The sequence below is a fragment of the Acomys minous genome, assembly GCF_964271855.1.
Source record: "Acomys minous genome assembly, chromosome: 18".
In the NCBI taxonomy this organism is placed as follows: domain Eukaryota; kingdom Metazoa; phylum Chordata; class Mammalia; order Rodentia; family Muridae; genus Acomys; species Acomys minous.
Window position 1 is genome coordinate 54,416,878 of NC_140501.1, and position 14,647 is coordinate 54,431,524.

General features: G+C 45.1%; 1 protein-coding gene across 3 annotated transcripts in view; it reads right to left on the reverse strand.

Moving 5' to 3' along the window:
- KIF13B (kinesin family member 13B) overlaps nucleotides 1-14,647 on the reverse strand; it is a 154,317-nt gene that overhangs the window by 19,061 nt on the left and 120,609 nt on the right. For all 3 annotated transcript variants that reach the window (XM_084767180.1, XM_084767179.1, XM_084767181.1), the window contains 7 exons: nucleotides 13,700-13,876; nucleotides 10,809-10,901; nucleotides 9,204-9,356; nucleotides 8,881-8,958; nucleotides 7,700-7,753; nucleotides 1,702-1,813; nucleotides 494-627 (listed from right to left, as the gene is read on the reverse strand). In XM_084767180.1, coding sequence (XP_084623306.1) covers nucleotides 494-627; nucleotides 1,702-1,813; nucleotides 7,700-7,753; nucleotides 8,881-8,958; nucleotides 9,204-9,356; nucleotides 10,809-10,901; nucleotides 13,700-13,876 — 801 coding nt within the window. The remainder of the gene's footprint in view (nucleotides 1-493; nucleotides 628-1,701; nucleotides 1,814-7,699; nucleotides 7,754-8,880; nucleotides 8,959-9,203; nucleotides 9,357-10,808; nucleotides 10,902-13,699; nucleotides 13,877-14,647) is intronic.

A 14,647-nucleotide genomic window follows, 5' to 3' on the forward strand; every position in this document is an offset into this window, starting at 1 on the left:
GAATGTTTTCTCTGATACTTAGCCCATTGCTGGACAGAGTTTTTAAAAGGAAAGAAGACAAGTGGCCACTTTGAGTCAAAGAACTGATTGCCCACTGACGAGGAGGTTGGGGGGCGGGAGAGCCATGATTCAAGATTGTTTGAAAAGAAAAATGAAATCAAGAATTAAAAATAGAATTACACTCTCTACTTGGCAACACAAACAACACTAAGTGCAGCTTCATAAATTTGACTATTGTTGCACTAAGTGATATCACCATAAATCACATTAGTAGCAGACTTGGCATTTTTTTGTTTTAGAGCAGAAAGGATGGAGTGTCAATACGTGCAAACAGCTCTGTTATCTGAAAAGAGAGGAAGAGGCATTACCACAGGCTTTCCCAGGGTCAGAAGCTGGCTCTAAGGCCCTCACTGGACTGTTCTTCTACCTCCAGCTGCAGAACAGCAGCACAGTGCCAGTGACACATCAGGGAAGTGTGCTGTGGCTTCCTTACCTGGTGTGCAAGGGGAGATGACTGTCTGCCCCTTCTGTCATCACGGACAGGGAAGAGAGACTTCAGCAGCTTTGGCATCTGTGGTACCAGGGACTTCACTGGGTTCAAGTAAGAGGCTGCTAAGCCTCCCAGTCCTGTTAATGAAATGGAAAGGGTCAGGATGAAATAAAAACAATGACACATTAACTTTTGCTCTATGCATTTGACAAGTATCATTTGGAAGCAAAGTCAGCAGGTATAAACCAGTAAAGGCATCTCTAAAATTATTACTAGAAAAAGATTGTCAGGGCCAGCATCCACCAATACGTAGCACTAACTAAAGCCCTCAGGATGCTCTAATGGGCAGAGCTCCTGCCAGTATTGGAAGGCGACTGACCCTCACTCCTTGTCAGTCACTAACAGAAGGACTAACTTCTGTGCTAGAGGAAAAAGAGCTAGGTTCCTGTTTGCTTGCTTGCTTGTTGTGATTTGAGATTGGTTTGTTTGTTTTCGAGATAGGGTCTCACTACATATACCAGGCTGGCCTCAAACTAAGAGATCTCCAGCTCTGCTTCCCTAGTGCTGGGATTAAAGGGGTACGACCCCACACTCCCACACCTGGCTATAAATCTTAAAAAGAACAAAGTTATACTGCAACATTTATAAGAGTAAACAATTATCTAGACAATATCAAAATTTTTTTGGAAACCAGGACTTTGGAAACCGTCTCATAAGGAACATAAAAGTCTAACTCATAGCACACTAGAGAAACCCAAGTCATAACTGAAAGCCTTCTGCACAAAGAGTGGGCCAGGATCAGACAGCTTTACTGGGCAATGCTGTCAAACATTTAAGGGGTTAGCGCTACCAATCACGCAGAAAAGATAAGGAGGCCTCTTCCCAAGGCGTTGTGTGAGGCCAACAGTCGTGATACGAAAACCTAACAGGTATGAGGAAGTAAAAGCTAATGGTCATAGGGGACAGCATGTGTACAATCCCTAAGTGTCAACAAACTAGCTGAGGAAGACGACAAGAAGGTCACAGGACGAGTTATCAGAGGAATGTAGGGTAAAGTCACCCTTCCAAGCCAATGCCACCCAACATGCTAAGGCAAAGAGAACTCTGCTGGACCTGAGTAGCCTGTGGACCTAGCAGGACATCCTGATTTAACCTTTTTCTGAAAGATGCTCAAATTTCATGGCAGTGATTGGCAGGTGAAGAAAACTTACCAGGATCAGGAGACTGGTTGTTTTGGGGAGAAATAGAGAGAGCTGGAGGACCTGGAGCTATTCCCCTGGAAACAAGTGTTTGGGATACATCCTGTTGACTTTCCCACCGGCCCTGTCAAGGACAAAAATAAGTCATTTTGTTTCAAATTAATAAGTTTACAAAAAATTATAAAATATTCCAGAAGAAAAACCTACCAGCATTAAAAAAGCTTTATTCTCTAGGATGAAAGTCCAATTCTATCACCTCCTTCATGCTTGCAGACTCTTCTCCACTTTACAACTGTGGCCCCCAACAAGCCCACTGCATCCTGCCACCTCCTCAACACAGGTGGGAGGGCTGTCCCTGCTCCATTACAAATAGATGCCCCTTACATTCTGCCCCAGCTCCTGAGGCTGGAGATGACACCCTCACTCCTATGTCTCAAATGGAGCCCAGGAATAGGGTATGGCCGCCTCTGCCCAGAGAAGTAGCCGCTCAGCACCATGGGGCTGAGCTCCAAGTTGTAAGTCATGTTAACTTCCCTTTCATTCTGTGATAACTCAGGTTTTTCTTACTGGGGTTAAGTAACAGTTTTAGTATTAGTTTAACCGAGAATTCTGCAGACAACTGACCAAGGGTTAACTGGGAAGTCCTGGGGACTGCTGAGAAGCAGAGTGGAAACTGTGAGTCCTAAGGCTCAAGACAGACTGAGGCGGGCAGCCCCACAGGTTCCTACATGGATTAGGAATCTATCTGCTTTTAGCAGCAACTTAAGGACTGATCACAAAATCAATAACCCCTAAGTGATCTGGATCATGTTCACCACCGAGAACTCACTCAGCACTTGATGGCATTTAAAAAAACAAAACAAAACAATGCTGTTCTCTCTTGGCACTCATTAGGACACAAAAAAAACCACACAGACTCCAGGCACATGATCAGGGCAAGAAGAAATACAGCACTAACTGGGCATCTATCTACACACCTATGGAGAACATGCTTACTTTCAGACTTGAGTCTTTTATTTCTTTCTTTCTTTTTTTTTTCTTTTTTTTTTCTTTTTTTTTTTTTTGCATTCATACTTAATCACCCTTCTTGGGAGGCTGCCCACTTTAGGTGCTATGGGTATTATGGTCAGATGTCTGGACACTGAGGTCAGTAGCTTCAGAGAGTATCAGCAGAAGAGACATTGAGAGCTCTGTCCATGGTGTCAAGTTCATACAAGGTTATTCTGAAGATAACTTACTTCATTTTAGAGTAAATTTATTCTAATATCCTAGGCTCTCTTGTCTGGCAGCTGACACAGCCACGCTGTGTCCCTGAGGAAACTGAGCGGCTGATCTGCAGTTAACATCCGGGCTGTGTGACAGTTATCGAGTAACAACTGAAGGCTGTGCTGTTCCTTGAGGCATACTCAGGGCTCCCCTGGCACCTGGTGCCCAATATCACCACCAAGGCTGAACAGCAGCAGTGGCTCTCCTGCCTTATAGCTCAAGACTGAGTATAAATAAATGACAAGTCCAGACAACATTCAGATACAGCCTAAGCACACTGCAGGCCTGTGAGCTAATGACGCTAAAGAGACCATGGCACCCCACACAGGTCCCTGTACTCAGGGCAGACAAGTACCCACAGTCACTTGTTCCCAGCCTCACTGGCCAGAGTCAGCATCCCAGCACCCTGGCAGAGCTGGCTCTGCTTCCTAGGGGCAGATGTGAGGAGGAAGAGGGTGGGTTCTCATTTCTCTGTCAGCACCTGAGCTGGCACAAAAACACCACCACCACCATGTGGATCTCCTCCCCCTGCACACCTCACCAGACATGCATGTCACCCTGACCCGTACGCCCACCCACGAACAGGACAAGTGAGGACTCTGCAATCACCCTGACCTGCATAGCTATGCTAGTTTCCCCCTTTACTGAGATGCTACGGGAGAAAACAAAATCAAAAAAAGCAGCCGCCCATTAAAAGCACTTCAGAAAGAGGCCATGGGTTAAGGGGACTTTCAAATGTTTGCTCTGGAATTTTCTGGGCTCTCTCAAACAGCTCAGACCTAAAGGAGAAAAGGCTTACTTCTGCCATGGTCAGATACACCTGGCCCCACCTGGAGCCTCCCAAGACTAACTAGTCTATTCCTAATGTTCTCCCCCTCACTGAACTTCAGCATCAGACTTATGAAGACCTGGAAAAATAGCTCTGGCTGCAACTGGATCTCCACACAGAGACTATTTGTTCTAAGAGGCAGAACTCAAAAATCAAAACAAAACTCTTCAATATTTTAGGAGGGGCCCCAGGTTCAGAGGCACAGCCAACTGAGCAAGAGTCTATCTAGAAGGTCTTTGCAGGCTCCACATCCACCTGTGGTTTTTCTGTCTGCCCCCGCTTTTCCATCAAGTGTGTGTGTGTGTGTGTGTGTGTGTGTGTGTATGTATGTGTGTGTGTGTGTGTATTGCTTTCTGTAAAAGACTTTGATTTTGATGAGGAAAGTGACAAAGAAGTAGATAAAAAGATGTGCCCGTGTCATTTCCAGCCCACAGGCAACTCTAATGCAGCTGAAGGGTGACTCATGCTTGGCATCTCCTGAACCAAAGCTGGGCTGATGGCAGTTCCAGGAAGCTTTGTTAACTCCACCCTGCTCAAGGTACCAGCTGATTTGAACTTCTGAGGAGGGCTGGGACTGCAGCTCAGTGGCAGAGCGTTTCCCTAGCATGCAAGAGGTCCTCAAAAAGCACCACACAACAAAAACCACTTCAGAGGATGACAACCACGCTGCCTTATTAACTTAATACAAATTTCATCTCCTTTAAAATGGCTTTAAGAATGACAACAGACATGTTGTGTGCTGTCCTTGCAGATGGTCTCCACTCGCCACTAGCTTTGCAGTACCAAAGCTAGCAACAAGCTGGAGTTAATTCTGTATCTAGCTGCCTAGTAATAGTCATAAAGAATCCCTTTTCATTGCACCTATTAAAAATCTCTTTGGGCTGGGTGGTGGTGGCACACGCTTTTAATCCCAGCACTCAGGAGGCAGAAGCAGGCAGATCTCTGTGAGTTCAAGGCCAGCCTGGTCTACAAAATTAGTCCAGGACAGCCAAGGCTACACAGAGAAACCCCGTCTTGAAAAACTAAATAAAAATAAATAAATAAATAAATATTAGAATCTTTTTGGAACAGAGGTAAAGCATCCCGTAACTAAGCAAAAACACCACTTCAATATGGTCATGTCTTACATTTTTACTTGGAAGAGTTATCCCAAGAGTGATTTCCTTTAGGCTCTAAAGTGATGGGAATAATCACGCTCTTTAAGTAATTCTTTTATAACTTAATTTTGGTGAAGCAATTCTGATTTTAACATGTGAAGAGCTTCAGTAAATAAGAAATATTCAGTAAATAAGGCCATGGAGACAGACAGACAGACAGACAGACACAGACACACACACACACAGACACACACACACACAGACACACACACACACACACACACACACACACACACACACACACACACACACACACACACACACACACACCACAGAGCTAATGTAATTCTTTAGGGTCTCAACAAGTTCTCACAGCCCCATCAACCCCAGTCCTATCAACCTCTTCCACTCTTACCCACTTGACACTCCCTTAACGCCACTCTTGCTCCCAAGACTGACATCTACTCTGATGATAAGAGACCACAACAGGGGAAGGAGACCGGAGCTGGCTAAAGGACGCTCTTCTTTGACCAACTGTAGTGCTCTGGTAATGCACACTACTGTGATGTCTGGGATTCCATATTTCATACTCTACCCTTCAGTGCTGATCTGCAGCGTAACTTACAGTGTTGAGCTCAGCACAGAGCTGAGAGCAGCAATTGGATTAAGAGAAAACTAGAGTTGACCCCATGACTGCCTACAAGAAACACATAACAGAAAGATAATTCTGGATGGTTTCAAAATGCATTTTTAGCATCACAAGTCTGGCCTGAAATCCGTTAGGAATCAACTCCCTGGACATTAAATACTTTCTTGTAGAGAAATCAAGATAGAGTATTTCTGCCCAAGTGCATGCGTGCATGTGTGTATGCATGCGTGTACAGTACTTACACACCACAGGTATGTAGTTTGTTTCCTCTGCCACTGTGAGAATGTTCTAGGACCTGTGCTGTGTCACTGTGTAACCACTACTGTGGTTAAGGGCTTAATAGGTCCTTTGGCCTTTAGTCTATCAGTTTAAACACTGTCTGCCTTAAGTAACTCTCCTATAAATGTTTATAACCATTTTATTTATATGCAATGATATAGGCAATGTCCTTACTGGGCTACAGGGTGAGCCTGTTCCTTCATTCTGGGAGAAATGTGGTTCTTTTCTCACTAGTAAGAACATATGACATAAACACATTCATGAGCTAGTAATCTTTACAGTGCTCTGTTTTAGACCATACTACTGCGGGGCCCTCCACAGGAAATGAGGAGCTATTCTGTGACCCCCATTCACAGGGTCTGTAATATTCTTATCTGCTGCCATCTGCCTGTCCACAGGCATCTGTGACAGAGCAGTTATCCTCCTGGCTCAGGGGCAAAAGCAACAGCCTAAGGTGGTACTCACAAGCTGATTACACCAGAGTCACAAGAGAAAACAAAGGTCTCTCTATGGTGGAACTGACAGCCATGGAAATCAGGCTTCCTGATGCCATAACACACTGTGTGTGTGTGTGTGTGTGTGTGTGTGTGTGTGTGTGTGTGTGTGTGTCTCAAAGTCTGAGGACTATAAACTGTTCCAAACCCCAGGCAACGGCCACGCCTCTCTGTGGTCCATAGGAAAGGCTGGGGAAACCAAGTCACCAAGCCAGAACCATCACACAAGCCAAATCTGAGCAGGTGGAAACAAGAACACCATTTTCTCCAAGTTATTCAGGAACCCCAAGAAATCCCCAACAAAAAAGGAAAGCTGCTAGGACAGTAACAAAAACATACCGTGTTCCCTCAACTCAAGCAATATGGCAAACAGACTGCCAGAGGCTTGGCCTCTTCTCTCTCAATGCTCAACAGAAATGGCCTGGAAAGGTGCAGTCACCCAGTGCACTGGTGTGGTTTCCTATGTGTGGGTGGTTATGTTTTCAGGCATGTTAACTATGACCAAGGTCTTTAAAACGAGTCTTTGTCATTAACTTCATCTTCATTGTTTCTTCCATTTTCATCAAAAGAATATCAAAAACAAGTATAGAATAATTAACAAGAATAGAAATAGTCGAGCCAGGCATGATGGCGCACACCTTTAATCCCAGCATTTAGGAGGCAGAGGCGGGCAGATCTCTGAGTTCGAGGACAGGACAGACAAAGCTACACAGAGAAACCCTGTCTCAAAAAACGAAAATAAAGAAAAAAGAAAGAAAGAAAGAATAGAAATAGTCTCACAAACACCACTTGGCCTTAACCACTGTCATCAATCAGCCAGTCTCTATTTGCCCACATACCCGAGTCATTCTGACGTAACGCTCTCACATCACACTGCAAACACCCAACCTGCTCCAGGATTGTCCTGTCAGGACAGCATCAACACTTAGCCAGGCACCTCAGAGTGGCAAGAACACACTGTGAGGGTAACACCCAGATCAGGCAGCTGCAAGGAACGCTGACCTTTTAAAGCAAACAATAGCGAGTTTCTATTTGCGTAAAGCTGTTACTGGCATTTACACATTTTTTTCTAACAAATAATAATAATTATAAGCATGTTTCTTATTCCTTGCAAGTTTCCAATCACTATATCATAGCTTCACTATTATAAATACAATTTGAAGTTTCTTCAGAAATAAAAGGAATATTATACGCTGAAAAATAAATTTTAGTAAAAATAAACTTTTTAATTCTAATAATAAGAGGTTGTTAGTGGATCTTAACGGCATAATCAGAGAAACCAATGTGAAATTCTCTCCAATAAACATTGCAAAACTCAGGTGTGGAGGAAAAATTCAGACGTGCAAGTACAGAAGTTTGAGAAGATGAAAGAGGCAAGGACTAAGTGCAAACTCACCTTGTTGCTGCCTAGACTGTGGGATGGGCTAAGCTCCTGTCGGCTTCCAGACAACTGGGAAAAGATAAAGGGGATTAGTGTAAAAGCATGAGAACATCTAGAAAGGTTCTGCTTTGAACAACAAGTCAAGCTGGGCCTGACAGCACGTGCCTGCATTTGGGAGGCACAGGCAGGGAGGATTACAGTGAGTCTGAGGCCAGCCTTGTTCCAACTCAGAGAGACACAGGGTGACATAATCTCAAACAAACAAACAAACCAAGATGGGGAAGAAGGAAGCCGTGAAGACTACCACTGCAGACCAGTGTCTCTGGGATGTGAAAACCACTGAGCAGCAACTCCCTGGCCTGACGGAAGACACTTCATCACTTCTATTTAATGCCACTGGATCCTGCCACAGCCTCAACCTTTGTCTAAGAAATAAACTATTTAGATTACTGTATCCCAAATACCAAATCTCTGTATTTGCCAGTATGTTACTAACTTTCTGATGGGACCTAGAACTACAGTAGCATTTCTACAGGGCCTAAGAGTGGCCCTGCACTTCAAGTCTGTGGTGGTCAGACATATCTGTGGCACCTCTGAGCCTGCAGGGCTTTCCAGTGAGAAACTTGCCCCTTCCTGTCAATCACAAGCACATGTTTGAGGCAGCTGTTTTTTCCTACAGAGCTGAGCGGCCAAGGACAAATGCACACCTACTCTTCATACCTACATCGTCATAGAAATGAGGAGCAAATAAAGAGCCACTGGTGCATTTCTTTCTCAACAATTATCTCCATGTTCACTATGTGTATAACTTATACCTGTTTTTATATCACAGCCATAGTTATAAAACACACATGACCTGTTTTACTCATTCATACTACCTTAATGTCCTTCAAGCAATTGGTAAGCAAACATACTCCAAACTTGCTAACTTAAAAATAATTAATTAAAGCCACCAAAATGACTTCCTTGCTCTAGGCAGGTAGCTATCTTGGATTTAGTTCCACATACATTAATGGCCTCCCAATGTGTGTCTATGACACTTAAGCAGCAAACACAGTGGTGGAAGAGGCACAGATGTGACAAGGGAAGGGACCAAGACACCAGGACAGGACAGTTAGGGACAGCTAAGATCCCTTGCAAGGAGGCAGAGAGGAGGTGCGGGCACCTGCTCTACAGCAGCAGCAGGAGGGACTCACTCTGTTCATGCTGGGAGAGCTGATACTCCTCCGGTTCAGCTTCCCTTTCCCTGTCAGCTGCTCCTTCACGGCCACTTCCTGGGGATTGGAATACACACCAAGGAGACATATACATGAGAAACGCACTTCCAACACACATGGTCCCAGATTTTCCACATTTTTTAAAAATACCAACCATGACTAGAGACAGAATGACCCCATTGCAATCACTGGATTTTATGACAGTAAATTCTTCAAACTTCAGGTACAACCGCACATAACTCAAGAAAGTCAAGTATAGATCCAGATGGGGCTCCACCACAGCACTGTTGACCATTACTAACCTGACGAAGGCGATCTAAAGTCAGGAGGTTTTCCACAGCCAGCACACTCCTCAAGTACTTCTCAATATATGCCTCAGAGTCAGCAGAAGCCGTGTTTTCCACATTAGCTGCCATCCTGGCCAGTGCCTCTCGCTCCTCCACTCCTTGGGCATCCTGAAGAACAGAATGATACATGGTAAAAAGAGGCTGAAAAAGAAAGTGTCATAGACGCTTCACTCATGCATGTACACACATGCATTCATCATAAAGAACTAAAGGACACATATTAAAGCTACATTGAAGACATCATTACAGATGCTGCACACACACACATGCTCACACACACTGATCCATGCACAGTCTCACATCTACACATATCCAGAGCTCTGAATTGACAAAATTCAACAGAATCCAAAGTTCCATTTTAACATCAGCTTTTAGAACTCAAAATGCACTTTCCCCTAAATATCATAAACCATTGTTAGTACCAGGTTAACACGGAAGGCTGGTTAGACAGTAGCTCTCACAAACATTCCAAACACAGTTGTTCCCACTTCACAAACATTCACTATCAATTACCAACTGGAAAGGATTCTGTAGGTGATCTGGAAATACAAGCACTGTGACAACAGTTGTGCAAGAAAGTACCACCCCTGGGACTCATTGGAACTGGGCCAACCCATTAGACAAAGGGGAGACCTAACAACCCTGGTACCCAAGTGGGATGCTGCTGATGCAGTGTGGAGAAGGGAGTGGAAGTGGGCAAGGCAAGGCCCTGGCTGCTGTCAAGCTGCCTGACACAGACAGTCAGATTGTTGAGCTTCTAGCACTGCCTGAGGCCTCCCTGGGCAGCAGCAGTGGCCAAAGGCTCCAGAGAACAGAGGTGAATCCCACCCTGCTCTACTAAGCTGCCCATGCTCATAAATGGGAGACTACAAGTCAGACAGGGATGAGAAGACAATGCTGACTGTGGAAGCCTAGCTAATCACCAGCCATCCAGTCACATAAGGGTGCTTAGTCTTAGGCTGACTCCTTACAGCCCTTCCCTTTTAACTCTTAGAAAGAACAATGGATGAAGCACATGGTAATCTTTTCTAGTTCTAAGATCCCACAATGAGTCACTGCTGCAAACAGCTTCCTTGCTGACTGGTTGGCTGGTGACTGCTGGGAAATGAATGTAGGGCCCTGAACAGGCTGTGTGCAAGGCGCCATCACAGATATACTCAATACTTGGCTTTTGGGGTGGGGAGCTTGTTGTCTATGATAGGGTCTCACCAAGTAGCCCAGGCTAGCCTCACACTCATGATCACCTATACCAGCCTCCAAAGTCCTAGGATTACAGACATGTACTCATACCAGGCAACAGCCTAATTTTCAAATGTTTAAGAAGGAGTGGTACAAATGCCATACTAAGTGTGTGAAGGTCTGAGGACAACTTGCAGGAGTTGGTTCTATCCTCCAACCATGTAGATTCCAGGGATGGAACAAACCCAGGTCATAAGGCTTGGCAGCAAACACCTTTGCCTGCTGAGCCATCCCACTGGCCGGTTTCTTGGGTGGGTGACTTTTTGAGGAGTTAGCTCTTTCTGTGTTTATTTCCATTTCAAACTTCATAGAATATTTTACCTCTGGAATATTGGAGACAATTTCAAAGGTCACTCCACAGCCAGGAATAGAGCTCCGATGAGACATCTTTTTAAGGAGACTTTGAGCAAAGCCCTAGAGTAAAATAACATACAGACCATTATTTCCTTCCTCACTAGTTCTGTAACAAAGAGGCACAAAGGGTGCTGTTCACTCAGACAAATATATAGCAGACTCTGACACAAGCCTGTGAGAATCCTAGCACCAAACATGGCTCCTTCACTTAAGCACAGACCCAATGGACTGGTACTACAATGTGCCTCAGGCCCTGCCCCTAACTAGAGAGAAGTGAGACCTGGGATCTGGAAGCTGCCACCAGGCATCTGGATAAACTCAGTAGACAGAACAGACAACAAAATGACCTTCTAAGTAAGATGGAAGCAAGGACTGGTGACGCTTACACTTTCCTCCTCCAGCACGACAGACGTCTTGTACCATGAATATTGACAAGTTCAGGCATTAAATTCTTGACCAAAGCAGGATCGTTATGAAGGATGATTTAAGAGTGCCTGGTCATTGTTTATGCTGACTGCGCTCTTTGCACAGTTAGGAATTGAACTGTTGAATTAATGCACAGATGACTCATTTGGAGATGCTGCGAAGATTGAACATTCTGCAGAGGTTGAAGAGAGCAGCCATGAGGGCGGAATACATTGCATAATGATAAGGAGAGAGAATAGTGAACAGGCATGAGGCAAAAGGTGAGGCAGAAACACTCAAAAACCCAAAGAAGAAAACCAGTTGGTGATCATTAACTAATTTTTAAAAGAGCCTCTCAGAGGAGCTGGAGAGATGGCTCAGCAGTGAAGAGTATTGGCTACTCTTCCAAAGGACATGAGTTCAATTCCCAGCCCCTACCTGGCAGCTCACAACTGTCTATAAATCATTCCAGGTGACTCAACAGCCTCACCCAGACATACACACAAAATACCAATGCACGTAAAAAATGAGTTAATCATATATTTTTAAAAAGAGAGCCTCTCAGAGCACCTGAGAACTGATACCTAAGGTTAAGCTCTGACCTTCTCACAACGCGAGCCACCAGCCCCTTCCCCCGCAAGACAGAGCCTCTCAGAATGCAAAGAGGTCATCTGTTTCCTTCAGCCCTTCAGGGCCTTAGGCATGCCTTATAGCACACGGTCCAGGCACAGCAGAGGCTTCTCATGGGTGGTAGAGGTGGTGTCACCTGACTGTTTACTCTCTCATGTGCTTGTCATTGTTCTCTATGAAAAAGCAGTTTAAAGGAAGGATGTATCTGAGACTGGGGGAAATGTCACGGCTTAAAATACTTCCACCAAATCACTCCAACTGGGAAGAAATAGAATAACACATTTCTTCTACCCCCCCCCCCCCAAAAAAAAAGACAGAAGAGACACAGTTCCTCCACACTGTGTCCTCTCTGTTGAGAATGCTGCAGGTCGTGTGGCCAGGACAGCTAATGGAAATTTACTCTTTGTGAAGCTCCCCAGAGCAGCAGGCCACCCCTTCAGACTTCCCAGAAGAGGGGCATGGGAGGAGTGAGAAGAAGACACACAAATACTCTACAACTAACCCCTGACCTGGATTTTATTGATGTTGGACCAGAGAGCTAAGGAACTGTGATTTTAACAGCATCATGCCAGTCTTCATTTCAGAGAATGGTATCAATGTGACATTTAGATTAATTTTTAAGGGTGGAGATTACATCTTGGAGTCTGTCGACCATGACTGTGTCCTTTCAAATGAGAAGATTTATTTCCATCTGTGCCAGTGTGTTCAAAATGTCCCACAAAAGGGAGGTGACAAAGTGCATGAGGAGCCCCAGAACCTACCTTCCAAATCCTCACATTTATAAACCCAGTCATACAGCATTATCCTCAGCACATCTAGAAAACTCCTCCCTGTGTCAGGTATCCTCCTCCCTTCCTCCCTCCGCAGTAGGTAACAGCCACCGACCTGCAGCCCACCCCCACCCCCCCACTCTCCCCACCCCCTACCCCTACCCCCCCTACCTACCCAGAACTCTATAAAGTCCCAGCTCAAAGCCACCCTCCCTTCCAAAGCTCTCCCTCATTCCAACCGAACACCCAAGAGCCCCACATAATAAAAAGAGGTACTAGACCGAGACTGGCAGTTGTGGTGGTGGCACACACCTTTAATCCCAGCACTCAAGAGGCTAAGGAAGACTGACTGAGTTCAAGGACAGCCAGGGCTACACAGAAAAACCTTGTTTCACGAAGAAAAACAAAACAAAACAAAACAAAATACAGATTTATTTTTAAAAAAATAAAAATAGAGCTGAAGAGTTGGCTCAGAGGTTAAGAACACTGACTGTTGTTGCAAAGGACCAGGGTTCGATTCCCAGCACCCACCTGGAGGCTCATCACCTCTTCGAGCACCAGCACAAGTATGGTGTACAGGCACACATGAAGGCGAAACTCTCATACACATAAGATTATTAAAAAAAAAAAATCAGAAAGAAAGAAAACAGGCATCTAAAAAAAGAAAATAATAAAAACATAAACAAAATAAAAACCTAAAGACCCTGGCTGCTTGCTATTCAGTGTCTTACAACCAAAGTCAAACTGAGAATCAGAGGCTTCTAGAAAGAAAGTGTTGTTAGCACTCCCAGGCTTAACAACAAAACCCAAAGCTGACCCACCAGAGGACCTCAAGTTGCTTCATCCAAAAGAACCCACAACCAAGCCACTCAACCTCCTCATGGCAGGCACGCTAAGTCGCGCACGTGCGTGCATGTTCAGAGAACAGCAGTATGGTGAAGGATAGTGACAAGCGCCTGGGAAGGGTAGGCTCAGAACTCTGCAGTTTCTAGTGTTAGTGGCACAGTCAGGCCCTGTGGTCACTCATCTCTTCCACTGGACCTGAAGCCTCACCTGACGCCCATGAACATGGACACAAATCCTCTTGCGTAGGACCAGCTGCATGTTGGCAGGATGGCTGAGCTGGACTGTCACTCGCAGGATGAGAAACACTCGCTCATCGGCCGGTGTGCCTTTACTGAGCTGAGGACAGCTGTGTACTGCAGAGTCCCAAGAGGCCTCTGCCTTCACCTGCAGAGAAGGCAAAGACAGCACTTCACTGTCCTCTCCAAGGCTACACAGACCCTCTTGAGAATGCCATGTACGTTGAGTGAAGGTTCCCTTTTTGAGAAACTGCCCTGAAGTATTGTCAGGATGTGAGTGTGTGGCTGTGGCTATGTGAGGCCAAAAGTGTTGGGCATGGTACCCGTGGTGGTACCTAGGATGCTCACATACTGGAATGGCCCCTATAGGCTCATATATTTGAATGTTTGGTTCCCAGTTGGTGGACTGTTTAAGAAGGATTAGGAGTGGCCTTTGTTGAGGTGTGTCACTAGAGGTGGGCTTTGAGGTTTCTTTCAAAAGCCTACACCAGGCCCAGTTTCTGCTCTGTGCCACCCCCACCCCCTCTGCCTTTCCCAACCTCATCATGGATCAGGATGCAAGGTCTCAGCTACTGCCTACTGTTCCAGCGCCATGCCTGTCGGCCTGTCTGCCTACTGCCCCACCCCACACCAGGTTGAGAATGGCCTAACTCTCTGAAACTGTTAAACTCTCAATTAAATGTTTTCTTTTATAAACTGCCTTGGGCATGACGTCTCTTCACAGCAACAAAACATTAACTAAGACAGTACTTTATTAGCTTGCTATTAAATTGTTCATTTTTAAAAATGTTTAAACATGAAGAACGCTTGAAAAACTTCAATACTGTGGACTTTTGTGTACTATTCCCTGATCACCCAGTAAGACCACTTGTCTATTTTAGCCCACACCCCAATCACCTTCAAGTAAACTACAGGTAAG